Below are 22009 nucleotides of genomic sequence, written 5' to 3'. Positions count from 1 at the left end.
TGATAAAGAGGTGAATAATACCCAGTATAGCTTAAGTTACATTTTGCCAAGTTATTTTAATTTTAAACTCAAGGGCTGTATTGAATTCTAAAGGTGAACAATAATTAGAAAATGCTAGCAACTGTGAGCATAGCAACATAAATTTCTCAAACCTAGGACCTGAAAAACAATTTTCCTTTTATCAAATTGTTTAGACTTCCCTTAAGGACAATTGAAAGGAATTTTCAATGTTTATTTTAAAGAAACGAAGAGTAATCTGAAAAATAATTGGATTCTTTATCTTTATGCAAATGAATCCAACATACTTTGTACTTGGCACAATAATCTATTTTAACAAATAATAAATATATAATTTGATTGACAATCTATCCTGGGCATATTTGATTTTCTTTCACATACTTGAATTTTTTCTGCCCAAAATGATGTATTTAAGTTTGACCTCACACACTTATGGCATGCCTTAATCAAATCCTTAACCAAAATTTTTTGAATGGATAGACAGGTTGCATATACATTATTTATAATAGATGATGGATTTCATGATAATCAACAACAACCACAACGTATCATTGATATTTCTTAAGTTATTGTTGGATTATTAATAGCAATGAAATGCGAGAAAACCTTGACACTTAACACCTTAACACCTAGGCTTTTTGTTGATCAGTATATTTTGATCATGCAAATAAGAAAGTTTCCTTGCTTGAAATCCCAAAACACAAACACCCTAGAATTAACACAATCCAAACATTATTTTATTTGAATACAAAATATACATGTATTATCATTAACAGTTACACAAGCATACAAACATAAAGAAATCCATCCATAAATCTAAGCATAAAGATGAAAATATCATCGTTCTGAGAGGAAAATAAATTTTTGTTTTTCAGCTGAAAAGAGCTGAAGTTTATAAAGCTAAAACCTTACAATCAATATCTTATTAATAATCCAAATCTAGAGGATTCTAATAGAATTATTGACACCAATCCAATACATTTATAGGAATATGTAGAAGAGATTCACTAAGTATCATACAAAAAAACTAAAGGTTGGACGATGGATCGCCCATTAAAATCAAGTAAGACTTATTATGATGGAAGTTGACTGAAAAATGTCTACAAGAACGACTGTCGTTGCAATCAGTTTGACAACGTGTCAGCTTTGCAACTCAAACTTCACAAGTCCAGTCCAGCTAGCATAAATATATAATATCTAATTCAGCAAGAATCACGATTTTCCCGGTTTTAGATTTTTAGTAGAGGATATTAAATAAAGCAGCTTAGAACTTGAGGTGCAGAGCTCAACCAGCCGGTCCTACTCACCTTTCCACTAAGATGCGCCGATCCATTCTGAACTATAGCACAAACCATGGGAGGAAGATGAGTATCTACACCTCCTATCACACTAAATCCAAAGCCACCAAGGGCTCTTCGTTCTAGTTTGACAATGTTATCCATATTTTGTACGGCCTCCTCCTCCTCGACTTGTCATCTCTTCTACTTCAACTCGATTCGGTTCGAATTTTTGAGCCACAATATCGTTTTATCTTCGATTTCCGATGATGCCCGATTGATTTACGACCATCTCCGGATATCATCCGGAAACGATTTTTCAAAATTACTGTTTCCTATTGCTTAATTCTTTGACATGAAAGCAGATAACATGTCAATGATCATGTTTTTAAAAGGGCAGGGCTTTCTTTTTCACGATCCTTAACGAAAATGTTGAGGAAGACAGTTAACATTTTATTTTTAAGTCGATGAAGAAAAATACCCCACCCCCTCTCCACTGGGGTTACGTGCTGAAAGTTTAAATCGACCTGCATTGTGGGATGTCAAAAATGGCGGACTGTTTTCAAAGCGAACGGTTGTTGTCAAGAAGTCGCTTAATATTTTGAAAATATCTCTTTTCCCTTATTTTGCCCTTGTTTTGGTTGTTATCACATGTACATCGTTCATTTTTTGATAGAGTTGAGAAACTTTGGTGTAATAACAGATGAATTGGTAGTCTATTTATTGATGCTACTGTTTACACTCGTCGAACTTGCCTCTTGACTTCTGCAGTTTGGACGTAGTTTAAAAAGTAAGGCTTTTGTTGTACCAGACTTAAAGCTTGAAGATGACGGCGGGAATGATAAAAGTTCCAAGTATCATGCCTTTAAGGCTGCCAGAGGTCGGAAGGAAAAACATTATTACCGCAGATACGCCAATTGAGCTTCGCACGGAAACCGAAGATACGATTATTTACTACACTATAAACGGCATGAAACCCGAGCCATTCAAACAGATAGGAATAAAATGTACTTACAGATACAATAAACCATTCGTGCTAGGACCTGGTAAAAGGGTGGTTAAAGCTATGGCTACGTCACTAGATGGAACAAGAGAGAGTTCTATAGTTACCAAGGCGTTTATGGTTGAAGAGGCAGACGATGATCTTGACGCAAGTCAGAGGACTGCATCATCGGATGGGAATGCGCGACAGAAGTCAAGAGGAATGTCTGGATATCGTCAAGATAATGACAATAGTCATCATCAAAATGAATTATCCGTTTCTAATAGGCCAGTTTCTAAAGGAAGATGGAGTGGTGATTCCACAAATCAACCAAAAACATCAACACCAACATCGATGAATCATTACATGGAAGGGCCTAATTATAGAAAACCATATTCAGAGCCACGATTCATGAATAAGAGATTTGGATCTGATAAAGCTACTATAGCCACATCTGACTTTCAGTCCTTTAATGGGATGAACGATGAGTACAGAGAGAGAAAAGGTCCAGAGACCAAGACACAGTCAAATAAGCTACAAAAAGATACAGATTACCTCAAATGTATTTTTTGTTTTGCGTCAAGACCTTCTGACCCATTTGCTCGGTTTTGTGCAGAATGTGGATCACCCTTACCTCCCTTGCCTCAGAGCAGACTACCCCCTCCAGAAATGGGTAAGCTGGTCACATGCATTTCCTGTCACTCAATGGTACCAGCGAATACAGAGATATGCATTGTGTGTGAGTCGCCGATGCCTCCACAATGGCAGCCACAAGCTACCAAAAAGTTTCTTGCAAAGACTGTGTGTGCAACATGCGGCACTGCTAACCCTCCAGACCTGAAAGTGTGTGTCACTTGTGAAGCACGACTGCCGACAGATGCAAAGCAGATTTATACAGAAAATAGTGCACCTCCTGTACCTAAAGGCGATATGGGGAGTTATATGACTTGTTCAAAGTGTTCAAGGATCAATAGCAGTGATGCTCGTTACTGTGATTGGTGTGGAGAGAGACCAAGCCTGTACCAGACACCTATTACTTGTTCTAAATGTGAGGCCTCTAATAGCCCACATTCTAGGTAAGTCTTCACGAGAGTAGTTAATGCTTTGCCCCCTGCCAACCCCTCCCCTCGTCCCTTCATAACCATATTCCTTACCTTTAAGACTTACCAGGTAAATTTTACATGCTATGTAATATTTTTGTGTATAAGGGTTTTGCACACATTAAATTTCCTCTGCTCAGTCACATCAGAGGTGTAGCTAGTGGGTGGGGTCAATCCTCACTAACCTCCACGATCCCTCCCCCCAAAAAAATGCAGGAATTTTTATTTAAATAGTAGACTGATGCATTACTGGTGCCAAAAGACTGCCTTGTCTGTGTTGTGCAGAACATCAATTTAATGGAGGGAGGGAGGAAGGGAGGGAGGAAGGGATGGAGGGATGGTTGAATATGATGGATGAATACTAATATGAGCCGTTTATGATTTTCGTCAGGTTTTGTCATTCCTGTGGCTGTTCCATAGAACCCCCTCCAAGAGTCACCCACAAAGTGAAGTCCAGTTTGATAGGAATGCTGGTGGAAAAGGACAATATACAGAACATGGCTGGCTGCGGTGGTGGTGCATCATGGTTACCTGTTACTACATCTAATTACTATGCTGACAAGGCTGATAAGGGTAACAATACCTCTGTAGCTGGTTGATAAAACTGATAAATTGGAATCCATTGTAAATAGTTGTGGGTGTTATACCCCCTCAACATTCACAACCATATTAAATGATGCCTCGAAACCTCAAGGGTGATGTAGCAGTAATGCACTTGCCTCTTAGTACTGGCGTCATGGGCTCCATTGACTAGGCATCACATGTTGGTAGAGTTTGTTAGGTCTCTCCCTTGATTCAAGGGTTTTTCTCTGGTTTTCCTCTGTTTCTTGCCTTAGAAAACAGACATGCTTTCGCTAAAAAATAGATTTTTCTCCAAAACCTAACAAATTTCAATTCAATCTGATTCAATTTGATCAGCCCATAGGTTGTTTTTGAGTATCAATGAAATTTATAGGTTTTTTCTTTATAATGTTCCTTTTTTCTGCATTTTCTACAACTCCTGATTTAGCACGTTTTCTCTAGCTAGGCTTCCATCCATCAGATCAGTACTAATTCATCATTTCCTTCTTATTTTCCCTTCAGCAACTTCCACTGTTGGACTATTCTACCCATCCTCCCAGTCCATTAATTCACAGATCGAATACGAGTTGAACGAGAGAGCAAGAATGGAAGGAACCAGGGATAGGCGGCTTGCTCTCGCCGGGGTTAGCCCGGGGCGAGGGTACTGGCGACAACAGATGGATCACATATGCGCTCACCTCAAAGCACATTCTCAGAACAACCCAGAATTCCGCAGTCTTATTGGGGAACCACGGCTTGGGAAGATCATCACTGCAGCTGTTCATGAGGACTTGGTTGGGGAAGAATTCACATTGACTGTCACATTTGCACGTAGGGAGAGCAAAGAATCTTGGAAAGAGAAGTCAAAGGCACTTGCTGACGGACTGAAAGCATTCAATATCACTACCGCGTCTAGTAGAGAAGATTTGAGTGGCAGTCAAAGTAGTCTCCAAGATACACAGAAGAAATTGAAAGCAAAGAAATCTAAGAAGAAGACAAACGTGAAGGAAAATGGAAAAGCGTCCAAGCTAAAGGAGGAAGATCGCTTGCTTGTTAAAGAAGTTGGGCCTAAAGGACAAGGAAGGGAAGATGAAATCGAACGACTTTTGGATGCTGGCGGCAATCCTGACTGCGAATCTACCGATGGCGTCCCACTTGTTGTCCTGGCAACCATCAATAAACATTTAGATTGCATTACGACTCTAGTTAATGCTGGTGCGAATGTTAACGCTAAAACACAAAGTAAAGGCAACACAGCCTTACACAAGGCTGTTTCCCTAGGGGGAGGGGGTGCCAAGTATGTTGACGCCCTTCTGGGTCTGGGAGCTAAAGCTAACGTTAAGAATGATTCAGGACAGACGCCTTATGATTTAGCCATGTCTTCTGGACACGAGTCCATTGCGCAGAGATTTACGTCGAACGTTGGTGACGAACTTCTTCAGACACTTACTAAACCGCACAAAACAAAGTATATAGCTGAATAATTAGTCTGTATGTTACCTTGGGTTTCAGAGGTCTTGTTACTCCAGTTCCCAACGAGTCCCTCGTTGACCACTCGAGGAAAAAACTAAAAGCCACTTGTAAACCTGTTCCCCTCCTCCCCCACCCTTTCCCCCTCCCCTTCCAAGGCACCCTGTAGGCCTGATACTCGGGTTAGCCACTTGTAGTAGGTAACTTCTCCAACCTAGTTTTTATTTAATTTTTACGTTTCTTTTAGTGAGTAAAATATGTAGCATTGTCTAAGTATTTGTCTCGGTTCAGATCCTATTTACTGGAAGAAGACAAACGATTGTAATAAACAATGTAAGTCTGATTTTGTCCCTGTAAAATCTAGGGTTCCTCAAGGATCAATTCAATAGTATTCGTCTGTAGCAAACCATCCTAAAGGAAAGTGCGGCGAGATTTTTTATGTCAAAAAATTCCCAAGAAGAAAAAAAGAAAAAGTTGGATTATTCCCCAGAACCATCCTAGAGGGATGTACAATGAAATTTTTGGCTTGAAAACCTAAACATAGAGGCATTTCAGGAAGGCCAAAAAATCTCCGTGGGAAAAAATAAGGAAATAACACATAGAATCAAGACGCCCTATAGGCGTTCACTGGGTTGCCTGTATCATGTACAGAGGCCTAGTACAGCTGAAGTAGAAGTTTGCAATGTTCGCCAAAAGATAATGGAATGTTTCACAGAAAAGAATGATTTCGTTGAACTCGTGTAAGGCGATCTTCTCCCTTAAGGTGTTGTCTACATAACATTAAAATAATTGCAGTTTCTGCCCTTTTGTAGGCTATAAAATAAATAGTTTTGCGTTATGCATGTTACACTACTTGTGAATTTGATCTTGCGCCATATTTGACGCAACAAGATCAAATATCCAAATGTTCTCAGTCAGAATCACCAATAAATTTTCTTATCTTTTTACCATCCTTTGTTATCTTATTATTTACTGAGATGGCTGTTTATTTTCTTTGTCAGAGAATGCAGAAATTGTGCAATAGTACCCAGAAGTCTTCACTGCACCATCTACTAGTCCTTTGTGGGCATATGATCCAAGTGCAGTATATGTTGTTGTCAGCAAACTTTGCTAGGAAAGATAGGAAAACATAGCTTTAATTACTTTTCGCGGATAGATATTGCTTGTATGACTGGTCGAACTTATTTATACAGGCTTATACGGCAACCGACTAGGAATGATTTTTCTTTCTTTTTTTTAATTTTTTTTTACTAAAACGATTGCCTTATTGTTGAAGATTTCAATCTAATAACAACAGATTTTTTAAAAAATGTTATGTGGATAAGATGGGCTTCGAACCCACCAAAAGAAATTTAAAAAATACGATTCTAATTTGCCATACCCCCGAGACATCCGCAGAGCTGAGGCGGCGTATGGACTTCGGACCTGACGGCGATTAAATCCTTCTGCCCTTGGGTGTACGAATTACGCAAGAAAATGTTCTAGCCGAAGCATCAGGGGAGAGACCAGCCGGCCCCCAGACCATATCGGCTAATCCCTTGCATCTCTGCCACGCACGGAATCGGTTGAAATCATAATGTTAAAAAGTCTAGTCTATTCGGTGAATTGTTTTCGCGGCTATTGTTATGCTGATTCACCAGGATCCGTGGTCCAGTGGAAAAATCGTTGTCGTTCAAGATACTAAGTCAAGCTCGTCTGTTGAGGGTTACGACTTGGATGGGTGACCTAAACATTACACCTACTAACGCTTTTGCTTGCTTCTTTTTTCCGTTTTTCTTTTTCTTTTTCTTTTTCTTTTTTTTTTTTTTTTTTTTTTTCTTCTTCTTTTTTTTTTTTTCTTTTTTTTTTTAATACAATATAGAATAGTAATAGCTGTATCATTCAAGAAGCTATCATGCAGGAAGGACGTCCCGTTGGAGCTCCTACAAAGGAGCCATATTTCTTCAATTAAAACATAATGAATCTAAACTAAACTATCCAAGCCGTAATACTTTATTTTGGAGAAGCTGGAAAGATGATAAATAACCAAGATGACCTTATTTCTGCGAATGACAGCCAAACTGAGCGTAAGCGAGGAAGACCTAGAAAACCTGTCAATGAGAAGTCAACGATCACGCAAGTGGAACCGAGAAAACGAGGTCGACCTAAAGGATCCAAAAATAAAAACCCAAAGGAAAAGCAAGCTGCATCAAATAGACTAAATTCTTCAGCAGTTGATATCTCAATTTTACAAGAAAATTCTATAGAATACGAGAACGAAATTAAATATGTATCTAGTCAACCGAATCCATCAACGAATTTGAATATTACAAACATTAATCTTCTCCCAAGAGATAACGCTGAATGGATCGATAAGATCGATAAGAATACATGTACATCTATTTCAATTAGTGATTGTTCTTCTGAAAGCGTGAGTAAGCCTGGTAATCTTCCATTATATACAAACGTTAACAAACCAACTACAATCTGCTGGGATAAAAATTTAGAAGGCGTGGAAATTAATATTCCTACCATGGCCATACTAGAAGCTTACAACGAAATAACAACTTGGAGGAGAAATGTCTTTTTAGTTCCTTATGGGAGAACTGGTAGAGATTTTATCGATCAAATAACTTTACACATAGATGATTGGAATGCGTGCTCTGACAAACAGCATATTGCCTTAAAAGCTGCCTTTGTTCTGTTGGCTGTGGGTCTCCAAAAGCCAAATAAAAAGTCTAAAGCTAAAGAAAACCAACGCATTCTGGCGAAACGTCTCGCACTCTGGAAGGTCGGTGAGCTCAATCAATTAATTCGCGAGGGGAGGATAATTCAAAGTCGCATGAAGAAACACAAGACCACATGTCCACCTGATCGATCAAAAGTCTTTGCAAAACTTGTGATGGAAGGACAAATTAACTCAGCATTGCGCTTCTTAAATGAATCAACAAACGGAGGCATATTACCACTTACAGATGACGTCATGACTCAACTCAAGGAGAAGCATCCTGAACCACAGCCAGCGAAATTGGGATCATTGCTATTCGGCCCAATTGATGATGAGATACCCGAGTCAATTTATAGTGAGATAGACGGTGATATGATCAGACAAGCAGCCCTGAGAACTAAAGGCTCGGGTGGCCCTTCAGGTATTGACGCTAATGGCTTCAGAAGAATTCTTGCCTGTAAGTCATTCAAGCAATCCTCCTCAAAGCTTTGTGAAGCACTAGCCACAATGACAAAGATCCTCTGTACAACATATGTAGATCCCACCACCATAGAGGCATTAGTTGCAAGTCGTTTGATACCGCTTGACAAAGGTGAAGGCAGCGTAAGACCCATTGGAGTTGGAGAGGTAATCAGAAGAATCATTGGAAAGTGCGTAATGAATGTGTCAAAGGATGACGTCATCGAGACCAGTGGCTCTCTCCAATTGTGTGCAGGCCAGAGATCAGGGAATGAAGCTGCAGTTCACGCAATGAATACTATCTTTGCTGCAGATAACACAGATGCCGTACTTCTTATTGATGCATCAAATGCTTTCAACTCACTAAACAGAGCTGCTGCTTTGCACAGCATCAGAATCCTTTGCCCTATTATTGCAGTTTATGCCATCAACTCGTACAGACAGTCAGCAAGATTATTCATCACAGGCGGGAAAGAACTCGTGTCAGCTGAGGGAACAACACAAGGTGACCCACTGGCTATGGGTATGTACGCGTTGAGTATGCAGCCTCTTATTACAACATTGCAGGCTTTTTCTGACGCCAAGCAATGCTGGTTCGCTGATGACGCTAGTGGTGTAGGAAAAGCAGCGGATCTTAAAAAATGGTGGGACACTCTTAACCAGTACGGACCAGATCTTGGGTACTTCCCCAACGCAAAGAAGTGCTGGGTTATAGTAAAGCCACCAAAAGAAGAAATCGTCAGAGAAACTTTTAAGGATACACCCATTAATGTAACAGTGGAAGGGCACAAACATCTTGGTGCAGTTCTTGGTTCCAGATCGTTTCTAAACGAGTACGTCACGGAAAAGATTGACAACTGGGTGAACGAGATCACCAAATTAGCAGAATTTGCTCTATCACAGCCACAGGCCTGTTACGCTGCCTACACGTTTGGCTTAAAACATCGCTGGACGTACTTTCTTCGCACACTTCCAGATATCTCAGACCTACTGAAACCTTTAGAAGCTGCCATCTCCGACGTGTTTATACCCGCCATGACACAAAAAGATTGTGATGAAGATGATCGCAAGATTTTATCGCTACCGACACGATATGGAGGTATCGGTATTACTAACCCGTGTATTGACGCAAAGTATGAATTCTCATCGTCAGTCAAAGTAAGTGCCCCACTTGTGGAGAAGATTATCTCCCAGTCTCACGAGTTGCCAGATGAAATTGAAGTGAAAACAGCAAAGCAGAAATGTCACACTGAGAAAGAAAAAGCATCCAAAGATGCGTTTGAAAGCCTGAAGGAAAGTCTACCAAAGATTACAGCCAGATCCTTGGACTTAGCCGCAGAGAAAGGAGCATCAACCTGGTTAACTGTAATTCCTCTTAAGGAAATGGGATTCGACTTGAACAAGAGAGAATTTAGAGACGCTTTACGTCTCCGTTATAATTGGTCTTTCAGAGACATTCCATCAAAGTGTGTATGTGGTGAAGATTTCTCGGTCGATCACGCAATGATATGTAAACGTGGTGGATTCGTAATTCAACGTCACAACGAATTACGCAATCTGGAGGCTGAGCTTCTTAGCACAGTATGCAACGACGTAGAGATTGAGCCCTTGTTACAATCAATCTCAGATGAGAAACTAAGCAAAGGAGCAAACAAAACTGCAGACGCAAGACTTGACATCCATGCACGAGGTTTCTGGGAGAAGCAACGTTCTGCCTTTTTTGACGTAAGGGTTTGTCACCCAAATGCAGATACGTACAAAGATCTAGATCTACCCAAAATCTACAAGCTACATGAAAATGACAAGAAGCGGAAATACACCGAAAGAGTAAACGAAATCGAACATGGAACATTTACTCCCCTTGTCTTTTGTACAACAGGAGGTATGAGTAAAGAATGCAAAACATATCACAGCAGGCTTGCTGAACTGATAGCCCGAAAGAAAGGTGAAGAGTACCACAAAACAATGGCATGGATTAGGGCCAAGACTTGTTTCTCTCTGTTAAGATCTGCACTTGTATGTCTACGAGGCTCAAGGACTATAAAAAGAACTTATAATGATATAAACAACATAGACTTAGACATTCAGGTTGCTGAAAGCGCCATTTTATAAATTTAGATTTTTAGCTTATTAACGTAGATTTTTAGATAAAGATACATAGTTATATATTTAATATATATTTCAATTTTCCTTATTAGTCAGTTTTTCATTTTATAATTCCTTCTTCTTTGTAAGTATTATATATTAACATATTCATATTTAAATAATGGACAAATTCTATTCGTTTTTTACAATCTTGAAAAAATGTATAAATATTTAAAATTTATTAATTATTGATTAGAGATTATTGTTATTATTAATTATTGATTAAAGACTATATATCCTTAATGAAAAATAAATAAATGAATAAATAAATAAATAAATAAAATAAAAAATAAAAAATATATATAGAATAGTAAAACTCGAACAAACCTTTTTATTCTTTTTATAATCGTTAACTGTCATTTGAATATAAATCAGACTTTACACGGGATTTTTGTATCATATGTCCGCAAAGGACTCTTGGGTAGTGCCGTGAACACCCCTGGGTACTATTGCGCAATTTTGGCGCGCGTTTTCTGACGCAGGAAAATACAGACACGCAACGCTTTATTAGACTGGGTTGCCACAGGCAACCCAGTAACCGGAACCGGAAGTGATTGCCAACGTTGGATAATAATCTAGAGCCCAATCTCCTCTCATGACGGCCTCCAAAGAATCAATGATCTGAACATAGCGTAGTCTACGAGACACGAACTACTTTCTATCTTTTTCTCCATAATGAAGCTCGTTAACTTAGCTCTAGGCATCAGTACTAGCTTTGTATTATTCCCAGCCTTGATATTGAATAGAAAAACGATCCTCTGCAAGGCAGAAGAGAGAGTTTCAGAAGATTCTGTGAGAGTCGCCATTGTTGGTAGTGGTATCGGTGGTTCGGCAGCGGCTTGTTTTACAAGAAAACTCTTTGGTGATAAAGCAAGTATTGATGTTTTTGAAGCGAGTAGTCGAGTTGGAGGAAGGCTTGGTGTAATGGAGGTGGCTGGAAGGATGTATGAATCTGGTGGGTCGATTATACACGAGAAAAACAAGTATATGAAGAGTTTTGTGGAGGAACTTGGTAAGTTTACTGAACACTGTACAGCACTCTAAAGCTATTACTGTAGCATACTTACTGTTATTACTGAAGCAAGGTTTGTAATGTGACAAGAGATGGGTTATTTGATATGCCTTTTTCTGTGGACATTTATTCATTTATAATTCAATCATTTCTATTTTCATTCATTCATTCTTTCATTAATAATAATAATAATAAACTCTTTATTTACCGAGGGTAACACTAAATAGCAATATGCTAACAAACCTGTGGCCCTCTAATATATTAAACTATGAAGATATGTGTGTAAAAAAATATCATTTATCCTCACATTCATTCATTCATCCAATCATTCACATATTCATTCATCACATCTGTTTATCTTTTCATTCATATATTCATTTATTCATTCCTTCAAATGCATAGTTGGTTTTGTTCCTTTTCCATTATTATAAAAGCACACAAAAAGTGGCTGCCATTTTAGTTGACCTCCATCAAAAGAATCCAAGACCAAATCTTTTGTCCAAGTCAACCAACATGGCGGCTATGATGTCACATGCACAAGGACAAAAGACATGGTCGCCATGTTGGTTGACATGACAAAAGACACCAAGACCAAATTTTTTGTTCAAGTCATCCAACATGGTGGCTATGACATCACATGCACAAGGACAAAAGACATGGCCGCCATGTTGGTTGACATGACGAAAGAAACCAAGACCAAATGTTTTGGTCATCCAACATGGTGGCTATGATGTCACTGCTTACATTTCTCAGGCCTTTGTCTGAAATGCATTTCTCTTTCAGGGCTAAAAAAGCTAAAAAGCAATGAAGCAGATAGTCTCATTGCCATCTACAACGGCACAGGCTTTGATTTCATTGGCAGCAAATTCAAAATACTAAACTACATCAAGTTACTATGGCGATATGGCTTTGACCTCATAACAATAGACAAGTGGATCAATAACATGCTGAAACATTTCAGTAACATTTATGACCTTCAAGATAAAGGTAATGCATATGAAAATGTTGACGATTTATTAAATGCAATGGGTGGAGAGGAATTTGTGGGATTGAAGCAGAAGACGACAAGAGATGTGTTGCAAAATCTTGGTCTGAAGGATATTACGATCAACGAGATAGTTACAAGTGTGATGAGAGTCAACTATGGTCAGGACGTGACCTTGAATGCTTTCGCAGGTATGTGCCTTAGAAATTTAAATTAAAATTATATTAACAATCTATAACTATGGTATTATTTTAAAACTTTTCATCCTCTCCAATAAACAAGTGATTGATTTGGTAGATTTTATTTTCTTAAGAAAACTGAAATCTTATCCAATTACTCAGTAATTGATTGGTTTCTCTTAGCCAATCCAAAGTCAATAATTACAACAGAACATATTTCAACCAATCAGCTAGCACAACTTTGTAGATTTTTTGCGATATTTAAAACATTTTAAAATATTTTACTATATAAATTTTTTAAAAAATTCAAAATAAAATTACTAGTTATGGATGTTAAAATAAAAGTCATGTGATAAAAGCTGCAAATTCGATGTAAAAAACATTTTGCGATCCGCACGATCCACTTGACTGAAGTCCAGTCCATTCCATCCATGCTCGGTTCCAGATTTTCCAAAATTAAAAAATCTCTCAAAACTCAGTAATCAGAAGAGTAAATCAAATTTTAAAAGTTGGACATGTTTTTTCAATAAGTCAAAATTATTTATACTGTTTCAAAACCTAAAAACGCATTGAAAACTTTTTTGTGATCCGCGATCCACTTAACCAAAGTCCAGTCCATTCCATCAATGCTCAATTCCAGATTTTCCATAATTAAAAAATCTCACGAAATTCAGGATTTAAAGGCATAAATCAAATCTCAAAGATTGGGTAGATTTTTGCTATACATTAAGATTATCCGTACCCTTTCAAAAGCTAAAGATTTGATGAGGCTTTTGTGTGAAAAATACTAATTTATACTTCCTGAAATGAACATACTCACACATTATGGAATGTGCACACCAAAAAATTACACTTTGAAATTAAATATGCTTAAAAATTCAGAGGAAATTGAATCCCAAGGACTACCACTTTAATTTTATATACATAAACTTGAACAAGAATAATAGGATTTGAAGTGCACTTCAGTGTATATATATATGGTACTTGTTTATTTAACAAAAGCTTTGGACAGTCTTGGAGGGCTTTTGATTATGAACACATCTATGAGTGCATGTCCGATAGTTTAAATCTATCAGCTGCTCTGGACTTAGAGCCTCCACTTATAGCCATTTTGTAGAGCACGTATACACATCTATGAAAGCATGTTGGATATTAATTTAACTCTATCAGCTGCTCTGGACTTAGAGCCTCCACTTATAGCCATTTTGTAGAGCACGTATACACATCTATGAAAGCATGTTGGATATTAATTTAACTCTATCAGCTGCTCTGGACTTAGAGCCTCCTCTTATAGCCATTTTGTAGAGCACGTATACACATCTATGAATGCATGTTGGATATTAATTTAACTCTATCAGCTGCTCTGGACTTAGAGCCACCACTTAAAGCCATTTTGTAGAGCACTTATCCACATCTATGAATGCATGCTGGCTAGTAATTTAACTCTATCAGCTGTCTTGGACTTAGAGCCTGCACTTAAATCCATCTTTAAAGCTTTTTCTTATAGGTTTTAGAATTATTACAGCATTGACTTTATCTCCTTAAATAATCCTGTATGGCTTGCAGCTATTAACTGTTTGAGTTTGCACTTGGCAACTTTTTTAATTACCTACTTGGTTCCTTGAGTGCTTGCCTAACTAAGTGTCCTGCGTATAAGAGCACTTGCGGTTTGGGATTAACTTAAGTGGTTTTCAAAAGAGCCCTTAAAGGGGCACTTGGATAAAAAAATGCCCCAATTTTTGAAAGTCTGAATAACTGAAGTATTTGAGGATAGTATGACTCAATTATAATTATGAAAATCTGATTAGTGAAAATTTTAGCCTGGGAGCCACTTGCTGTTGAGATATTTTGGGTTAAAAGTGAAAAGAACAATAGGGTTGAGTAAATGACGTCATTTACTCACAATTTAGATGCTGAATAAAATTGATAATTTTCCCCGCCACTTTTGACTGTGAAGGAAACATGTTGGCTACTATCTGGGCCATGTAGATAAGTTTAAACAAGTTTCAAGCCATTTCTAATTTTCATTGATTTTCATCCAAGTGCCCCTTTAAAAGGAAAAAGTCTTTTAGAAATCTATTGAGCATTCTCCCAAATTGCAGGATTATTAGAATATCTGTCTGGGGAGAGTTAATGATCAAACTAGATTTAGACAGTAACATAAAAATCACTTTTATTTAAGCGTCTAGTGCTTAAGCGTCGTTGTAGCTTTTTCACACTAATTGGGGACACTTTTCACTCACACATGCTATCACTACATTCAATGTCTATGCACACAATGTCTAGGGAGAATTAATGATCAAAATAGATTTAGACAGTAGCATGAAAATCACTTTATTTAAGGTGGCTCGACCCCCTCACGCTTGACCGCTACCTTCCACTTTTGGAACGCTAGTGCATAAACGTCTTTTATCCGAATGCAAATCTTTTTTGCACATAAGTCACATAAAGATTGAATTAATATTTGATGCAGTTTTTAGTGAGATCGGACGTCATAACACGTGATTATGATGAAATATTTGCTTTCGTTTAGAAAATAAATTTAGCCTTGCAGAGCGTTCAACACTAAAATGCTTCGTACCACATAATTATATACTAGATGCCTCCATTTGTGGGGATTTTTGAAAAAATCTATCTAGCTAATAATGAGATATTTGAGATTATTTAAATATAGCGCATAATCTACTTCAAAACTAAATAATGGATTGAAGTAGATTATGCACTATATTTAAATAATCTCAAATATCTCATTATTAGCTAGATAGATTTTTTCAAAAATCCCCACAAATGGAGGCATCTAGTATATAATTATGTGGTACGAAGCATTTTAGTGTTGAACGCTCTGCAAGGCTAAAATTATTTTCTAAACGAAAGCAAATATTTCATCATAATCACGTGTTATGACGTCCGATCTCACTAAAAACTGCATCAAATATTAATTCAATCTTTATGTGACTTATGTGCAAAAAAGACTTGCAATCGGATAAAAGACGTTTATGCACTAGCGTTCCAAAAGTGGAAGGTAGCGGTCAAACGTGAGGGGGTCGAGCCACCTTAAGCGTCTAGTCATTGTAGCGCTTTCACACTAATTGGGGACACTTTTCACTCACACACACTACCACTACATTCAATGTCTATGCACACAACACTCAACTCACACAATCCAGGATTCACTTTTCTGAACCTGAATGTTATCAAACACACACGACACCACTGCTCTTTTATTCATCTTCATATAGAGTATCTAAAATAGGATTAAAATAACTCAGTGTCAGGATTCATGCATTATCAAAATGGTATAAGATGGTTGTTGATCCAGGGTTGTTGATCCAGGGTTGTTGATCCAGGGTTGTTGATCCAGGGTTGGCTAGACTGAATTTTATCAAGCCACACACCACACCACTGCTCTTTTATTCAATGGCATTTATCTAACATAAAACCATATCCAAAATGAAGTTGGGAAAGGCCAACATGGTCTTGACAGTTACTAGTATATATTTTCAGCTTTCTAGGATTTAGCAACTAGGCGTGAATGTTGTCCATCACAAGTTACCCCACTCTACCCCTCACATTGCACCAGGCTGCTTCTAGCACTTTGCTAGCCAATACTACACTGCTTTGATGTCTAACATACAGAGCTAGCTGGAATTGAAATAAAGATCTGCAATAGTTAAACTCATTTGAATATGACCATATGTGATTCACAAACCTGTTTCATGTTTCGTCTTTTGAAGGAAATCAAATTATTTTTTTTATTGCATTTATTGGAAGATAGGAGCCACTCTTTGAAAACACTGGTAATATCTGTCATCTAGTCTTCTTATTTTCACATGTTCTTATCCAGCGTTTTTCATATGAATTGTTAATATAACTACATACATTGGCTGTATCTTTTGTCTACTAGATCTTATGAAAAATCAAATTCCAAATACATTCATTGGAAGACGAATGTCACTTGATCTTTAGGATGACTGCTTAACTTTGACATGGATTGTTCATAGCACTACATACATAGATGGCCTGCACCTCTTGGTGGCTGCAATACACAAGCTCTTACACAACCACTTATCAAGTATATATAGGTATACTGGATGGAAAAAATATAATTGACTTGAGCTTCTTTTTAGGTTCTGTCTCGTTGGCTGGTGTTGGAGGTGGGCTGTGGTCAGTGGAGGGAGGAAACTATAGAGTCTGTGAGTTACTTTTAACTGCTTATAAAGCTAATCTATATAAAGAAACCAAAGTAAGCAAGATCACCAAGATATCTAACAACAACAAACCATCCTATATCATCACTACTAGTCAAGGATTGAACCAATCATATGATATTGTGATTATTGCTGCTCCTCTTGAAGTGCAGTCCAATTATTTTACTTGTCTCTCATGCTCAAACTGGCCACAAGCGAGTCACACTAACACCTTCTGGCAGACTGTCGCTACATTTGTCCAGGGTGAGATCAACTTGACACATTTTGGGTTTCAAAGTGCCTCTGATGTGCCTGAGGGAATCTTTACAACCGAGAATCCCAAGAATTACTTCAACTCCATTGGTCTACAACAGCCAGTACAAGACCGCAACTCAACAGATACCAGAGATAAACCAGTAAGGAAGGTTTTCTCTCGTCAGTCTTTGACTTCAGAACAGCTTCAAGAGCTGTTTGCTACGAGAAATGTTACTAAGTCTGTAAAATGGCTGGCCTACCCAGACCTGAAACCTGCTAGGCATTTTACATCTTTTATCTTGGATGAAGGAGTATTTTACATCAATGCTATAGAACATGCAGCAAGTGCCATGGAGATGTCTTGTGTAGGAGCAAAAAATGCTGTACTCTTGGCTTATAAATATTACAATAAACAACAGGTTGATAAAGAAGAGGAAAAGAGAGAAGAAAAAACTAAAAACGATGAACTTTAATAACAATGCAAAATAATTAGACATAATTTTTTCATTGAATGAAAAGAATTTTTTATTTCATTTTTTAAGTGTATGATGTGTGCCGTTTAATTTCAATGTATAAAACCTAATTGTAAAATATTTATAGTTTATGTAAAGAAGTAACGATTTTATATTGCACCATAATTGTTTATAAATGAAAATAAAACGCACACGACGAATAAAGATGTAGTTATATCATTCGTAATAAAAAATGCTACACAAAATTCTGCAAATTGTTGCAAATCAAAAGTTTGTAATTTCGATGATCAAAATTGACAGAAAAATTCTTTGAATTCTAACTCCAAAAATAGTACATTTTTGTAATAAAGAAATCGTGTAGTGTTCACTTAAGTTGTTTTTATTGATTGTGCACACGATGTTGGTTGACCAAAAGTGCAACAGTTTATGGCCCGTAATCAATTGATTTATTATAAAGTGGTTATCATTATTTAGAGGAGTTGGCTTCCTCATTAATTTTGTATTATTATTCCATCACGACATGGTTGTTTTTCTGGAGTTTTTAATAGTTTTATCGCCTCCCAGACTCGACTATCTGATTATCAAATCCTTTTTAGCTTGTTTTTTACTGAATGTAATTTTGATCGCCTTTCCTATTTTTTAATCTTTAATGAAAGTGCAGTGTAAGGTATTGAATGAAAACAGCTGCACACAGTAGCTGTCTACGGACGCGGCACCTCCAAAAACAGATAAAAATCTTCAAATAATTATTTGCCTCGAGGCCCCGACTTCTGATAAAATGAAACGGCACTTATAAATGAAATGGGACTTATGCATGCACTATCGCCTGATGAAGACTAGCAGTAGCAGTCGAAACCTAGCGGTCCTCCTGACTACCACAATCGTGAGGCAAATGAATAAGTGAAATCTTTGAAATGAAACTTTTTTATCTTCGAATAAAAAGAAATGATTTCAACATTTATTTATACATATTCATTATACATATTCATTTATTAATAATTTCTAATATTCTATATTATTTACAATAGTAGAGAGAGTTGAAAAATTTACATATTGACGCGCGCACGTGGTATATACATACTCCCAATATACAATATATACAATATCGCTTTATATAGGCGCGCGCATATGTTATATATATATATATTACTACAGCATTCGATAAAATATTAGTGTGCGAGGGCGGCGTGTTTGATCTCAGTTACTAATCATTGTTTTCCAAGAGGGCTAAATCAATACTACTAACGTCTCGGCTATATATCTCTCATATCAGCCTTCTTTCTGATTAACACAGTTCTATCGTACATAGGCCCAAAGCTATTTCTTGTTTCTGTCGATATGATATATCATAGCATACAGCTAGTACGTATGTAGCTAGTATACATGGAAGATAATCATGGGTTATCTATAAAACCCTTGTGATAAGTTTTGAATGTTATTTCAGTGATGTTAAACATTTTATTTCAACACTTGAATCTTTTTTGAATTCTCGCATGACAAGCATTAGATACCCTGGAGGTACTTTTGTTCACCATTACATCGGTGATGCTTCTTTTTTCCCATAATTATCTTTTTACTCATCATATCTTTTTGGGTGGTAACTAGAGGAAAAACCGCATATATTATGATTGATCTTATCAGACGATGTTGAAAAAAATACCTCTTGAAATGAGAATACGTTTTTCAGTTAAAACTAATAAAACACTTGATGTTGTAAACTTGAAAAACTAACTCGGAAAATACTGATAATCCGTATCTTGCGCATCTCATCATTTTGATGAAGGCTGTCACAAGCATGGCAAAAACACCATGCCGCAAAAATTACTATTTTCTGATAAATTTTCTCTCCGGCATAGCTTCAGTAATACTGTATTATTTATCATTGGCCTTGATATCACTTAATTAAAGAAGTCCGTGTTCCTTAAGGTATTCTATCTCTAACATAACATCAGTGATATTCTTTGTTATATATACGGTGCTAGATTTATTATCGCGAAACAACGGCCGCGAGATATCTTGTAAGTGTTCTGGATTCTTAACCTTGTTATATCCCAGCAGAGTCATCATGATAGAACACTCTTGTTCAATGGTTCGGATAGTTTCAACATCGAGTTGTGTTCTCCATAGGTTTAGGGACATCGTAGCATTTTTGGTCGTCGAAAAAGGGTGAAATTCGTGCGTCTTCAGGGTATTTTGTCGTAGCCACTGGCCTGCTTTCTCAGACCAAGGCAGATTAGCAAACTCGTACAGTTCTCTTGTAGCTCGTTCAGTTTGTGTCGCGATATCTTCATACCGAATCACGTGATACATCGTCTCAAAAGCCTCCTCAGACACACCCTTTTTCAGGTTATTTAAAACCTGTGTACAAAGTGCGCGCGCATTTGTCTGATAATCCGCCTTTGTCCATTTAGTGTTGTGTCGAGAGAGGTCAATATGAGCACGTGAATTAATAATTGCCCTCGGGTCACGTACGAGGTGAATAACTTTCATAATATTCCAAGGTGCCTCGATGTTAAACCTGCGCAACTCTTTAAGCTCGTCTAAGTTCTTTACCCTTATAGTCTTGATAACGACATGACGGTATGATTGACAGATGTCAATCAATGTGCTAGTGTGAATCCGCTGACACTCTTCTTGCACGTGTTCCATGTTTGTTGTGCTCGGACACATAGGTGGTTTGGACAGGACACGAGAAGACAGGCGAAAAGCCGAGTCCGACAACTGACTGACAAAATAAGGATTTTCTTCAAAGTTACAAGTGAAAATAGTATTCAGAAGCCTTCGAGATAGGATTCTATATGCGTTACCATGGTTACGCTCGAGCTCCTTTAAAAAGAATATTGGTTCGTAGAGGTAGAGTATATCAGGGTGATGGTTGAATAACTGGCCAACAAACGATGAACCAGATCGTTTATATGCCATTAATACAATATTATAACGAAAAATACTTCTTTGCTTCGAACCCATGTCTTCTCCTTTCTCGCTCGGTTCTTTATTTCTAGTTTCCTGTAGAATATCATTGAGTTTTGAGGCAATGTTTTCCAAATTTGTTAATGTAGAACCGCAACGCTCTGACCTTGCATCACGCCTAGCATCGTCTGCCTTTTGTTCGGCACTGGAGTCCTTATATCTGCCATTGACTTTCCTACTCCATGTGGGATATGTTTTCGACAAACGCTTTTGCAGGCAAATAAGATTTGCCACACAAATTGCGGTTGCGCAGATCAACAGTATGTAAAACGTATATCGTGATAGCCATGAGTTTGCACATGCGTATGGCGGCTTTTCCGTTGTGGCTCTTTTCATAGTCGGGAATCTTTGCCCATCCTTTTCAGCGTAATCTTAAGACTACACCTAAGGCAAGGACAAACAAATCCACGCCATACGATTTCCTGGTATAGAAGTTTTCATTTGACGAACAAATAACAGATAACAGTCGTTTCAACGGATTTTGTTTTCAAACTTTTTTCTGTTTGTCGTTTGATACTGTCCTTGTGCAGCAGTGGCGTCACTTCATGGCACTTGTTCTTGTCTCTTCATGTTTCTGAAGTTCAAACACGTCTCAATAAATCAAAAATTATTCCCTAGGAAAAACTGTGTTAGGGAATTTTATCTCTGGACTTTTCATCCATGGAATTTTTATTTATTAAGGATATCTTGTTACGGGATATATTATATGTATATTTTCGTTAGAATTTCAGTGTACGTGATTTTTAGTTACGGAAGCCTTAGATACGGAATCCTTTGTCACGTGAGCCTTAGTTACGGTATCCTTAGTTACGGGGCCTTAGCTACAGTAGCCATGGTTAGCTTGGGTACGATCAAAGTGACAGGTCAATCTTTGTACCTGTAAGATCAAACCAAGGGCAGCGAACCATGTCATTTCAAACTGGTATTTTTTTGTCTTGTGTTGTTGTAATGCTTGTCGCTTTCTCTCTTAAAGAATCCGACTTAGAAAAAATAAATTCTTATTTTTCTAGTATAATGATTTTTTAAAAAATGAACTATTTAAAAAAACGTTATCCCATCCGGGTGCTTGGAGATTGCGGCTCTGATTGGTCCATTTGGTTCCGATTGGAGGCTTGTTATTCGATGAATTTGGCTCGTTAATTTAAATACTCGTATAACTAGGACCAGTTAGCGTTTGCATAAGTTAACCAACCATATGAATCACAAGAAGTACAATAAAAAATAATAAT

General features: G+C 37.5%; 5 protein-coding genes across 9 annotated transcripts in view; 3 read left to right on the top strand and 2 right to left on the bottom strand.

The window, feature by feature from the left end:
• LOC116302920 (PH and SEC7 domain-containing protein 1) overlaps positions 1-2427 on the bottom strand; it is a 31630-nt gene extending 29203 nt beyond the window's left edge. Inside the window, exon 1 of one of the 5 annotated variants that reach the window (XM_031712335.2) lies at positions 2311-2427. Coding sequence is in view for 4 of the 5 variants with exons in the window: in XM_089040529.1 (XP_088896655.1) it covers positions 1326-1460 (135 nt within the window). In the remaining variant the exon portion in view is untranslated. Of the gene's footprint in view, positions 1-1325; positions 1593-2310 lie in introns of those variants that run through there. The other 4 variants (XM_089040529.1, XM_031712332.2, XM_031712334.2 and 1 more) reach the window with 4 other exon arrangements.
• Positions 1748-5751, top strand: LOC116302922 (double zinc ribbon and ankyrin repeat-containing protein 1). Its single transcript, XM_031712339.2, has 3 exons — positions 1748-3353; positions 3769-3950; positions 4461-5751. Exons 1-3 carry the CDS (start codon positions 2122-2124, stop codon positions 5420-5422), a joined length of 2376 nt encoding a protein of 791 aa, XP_031568199.2. The 5' UTR covers positions 1748-2121; the 3' UTR covers positions 5423-5751.
• Positions 5752-7282: 1531 nt separating this feature from the next.
• On the top strand, positions 7283-10793 carry LOC148914065 (uncharacterized). The gene has a single exon (XM_089040507.1). It carries the CDS (start codon positions 7423-7425, stop codon positions 10684-10686), a length of 3264 nt encoding a protein of 1087 aa, XP_088896633.1. The 5' UTR covers positions 7283-7422; the 3' UTR covers positions 10687-10793.
• Positions 10794-11324: 531 nt separating this feature from the next.
• LOC116302930 (prenylcysteine oxidase 1) lies at positions 11325-18177 on the top strand. Its single transcript, XM_031712348.2, has 3 exons — positions 11325-11731; positions 12515-12907; positions 17023-18177. Exons 1-3 carry the CDS (start codon positions 11395-11397, stop codon positions 17808-17810), a joined length of 1518 nt encoding a protein of 505 aa, XP_031568208.2. The 5' UTR covers positions 11325-11394; the 3' UTR covers positions 17811-18177.
• A 681-nt stretch (positions 18178-18858) lies between these two features.
• LOC116302925 (carbohydrate sulfotransferase 1-like) lies at positions 18859-20757 on the bottom strand. The gene has a single exon (XM_031712342.2). It carries the CDS (start codon positions 20730-20732, stop codon positions 19713-19715), a length of 1020 nt encoding a protein of 339 aa, XP_031568202.2. The 5' UTR covers positions 20733-20757; the 3' UTR covers positions 18859-19712.
• Between the last annotated feature and the right edge of the window lie 1252 nt (positions 20758-22009).

The sequence above is a fragment of the Actinia tenebrosa genome, unplaced genomic scaffold (assembly GCF_029948245.1).
Source record: "Actinia tenebrosa isolate PJP-AT-01 unplaced genomic scaffold, QUT_ActTen_1.0 PGA_scaffold0__85_contigs__length_37466705, whole genome shotgun sequence".
Classification (NCBI taxonomy): domain Eukaryota; kingdom Metazoa; phylum Cnidaria; class Anthozoa; order Actiniaria; family Actiniidae; genus Actinia; species Actinia tenebrosa.
This window is presented reverse-complemented; position numbering and strand designations above follow the sequence as displayed.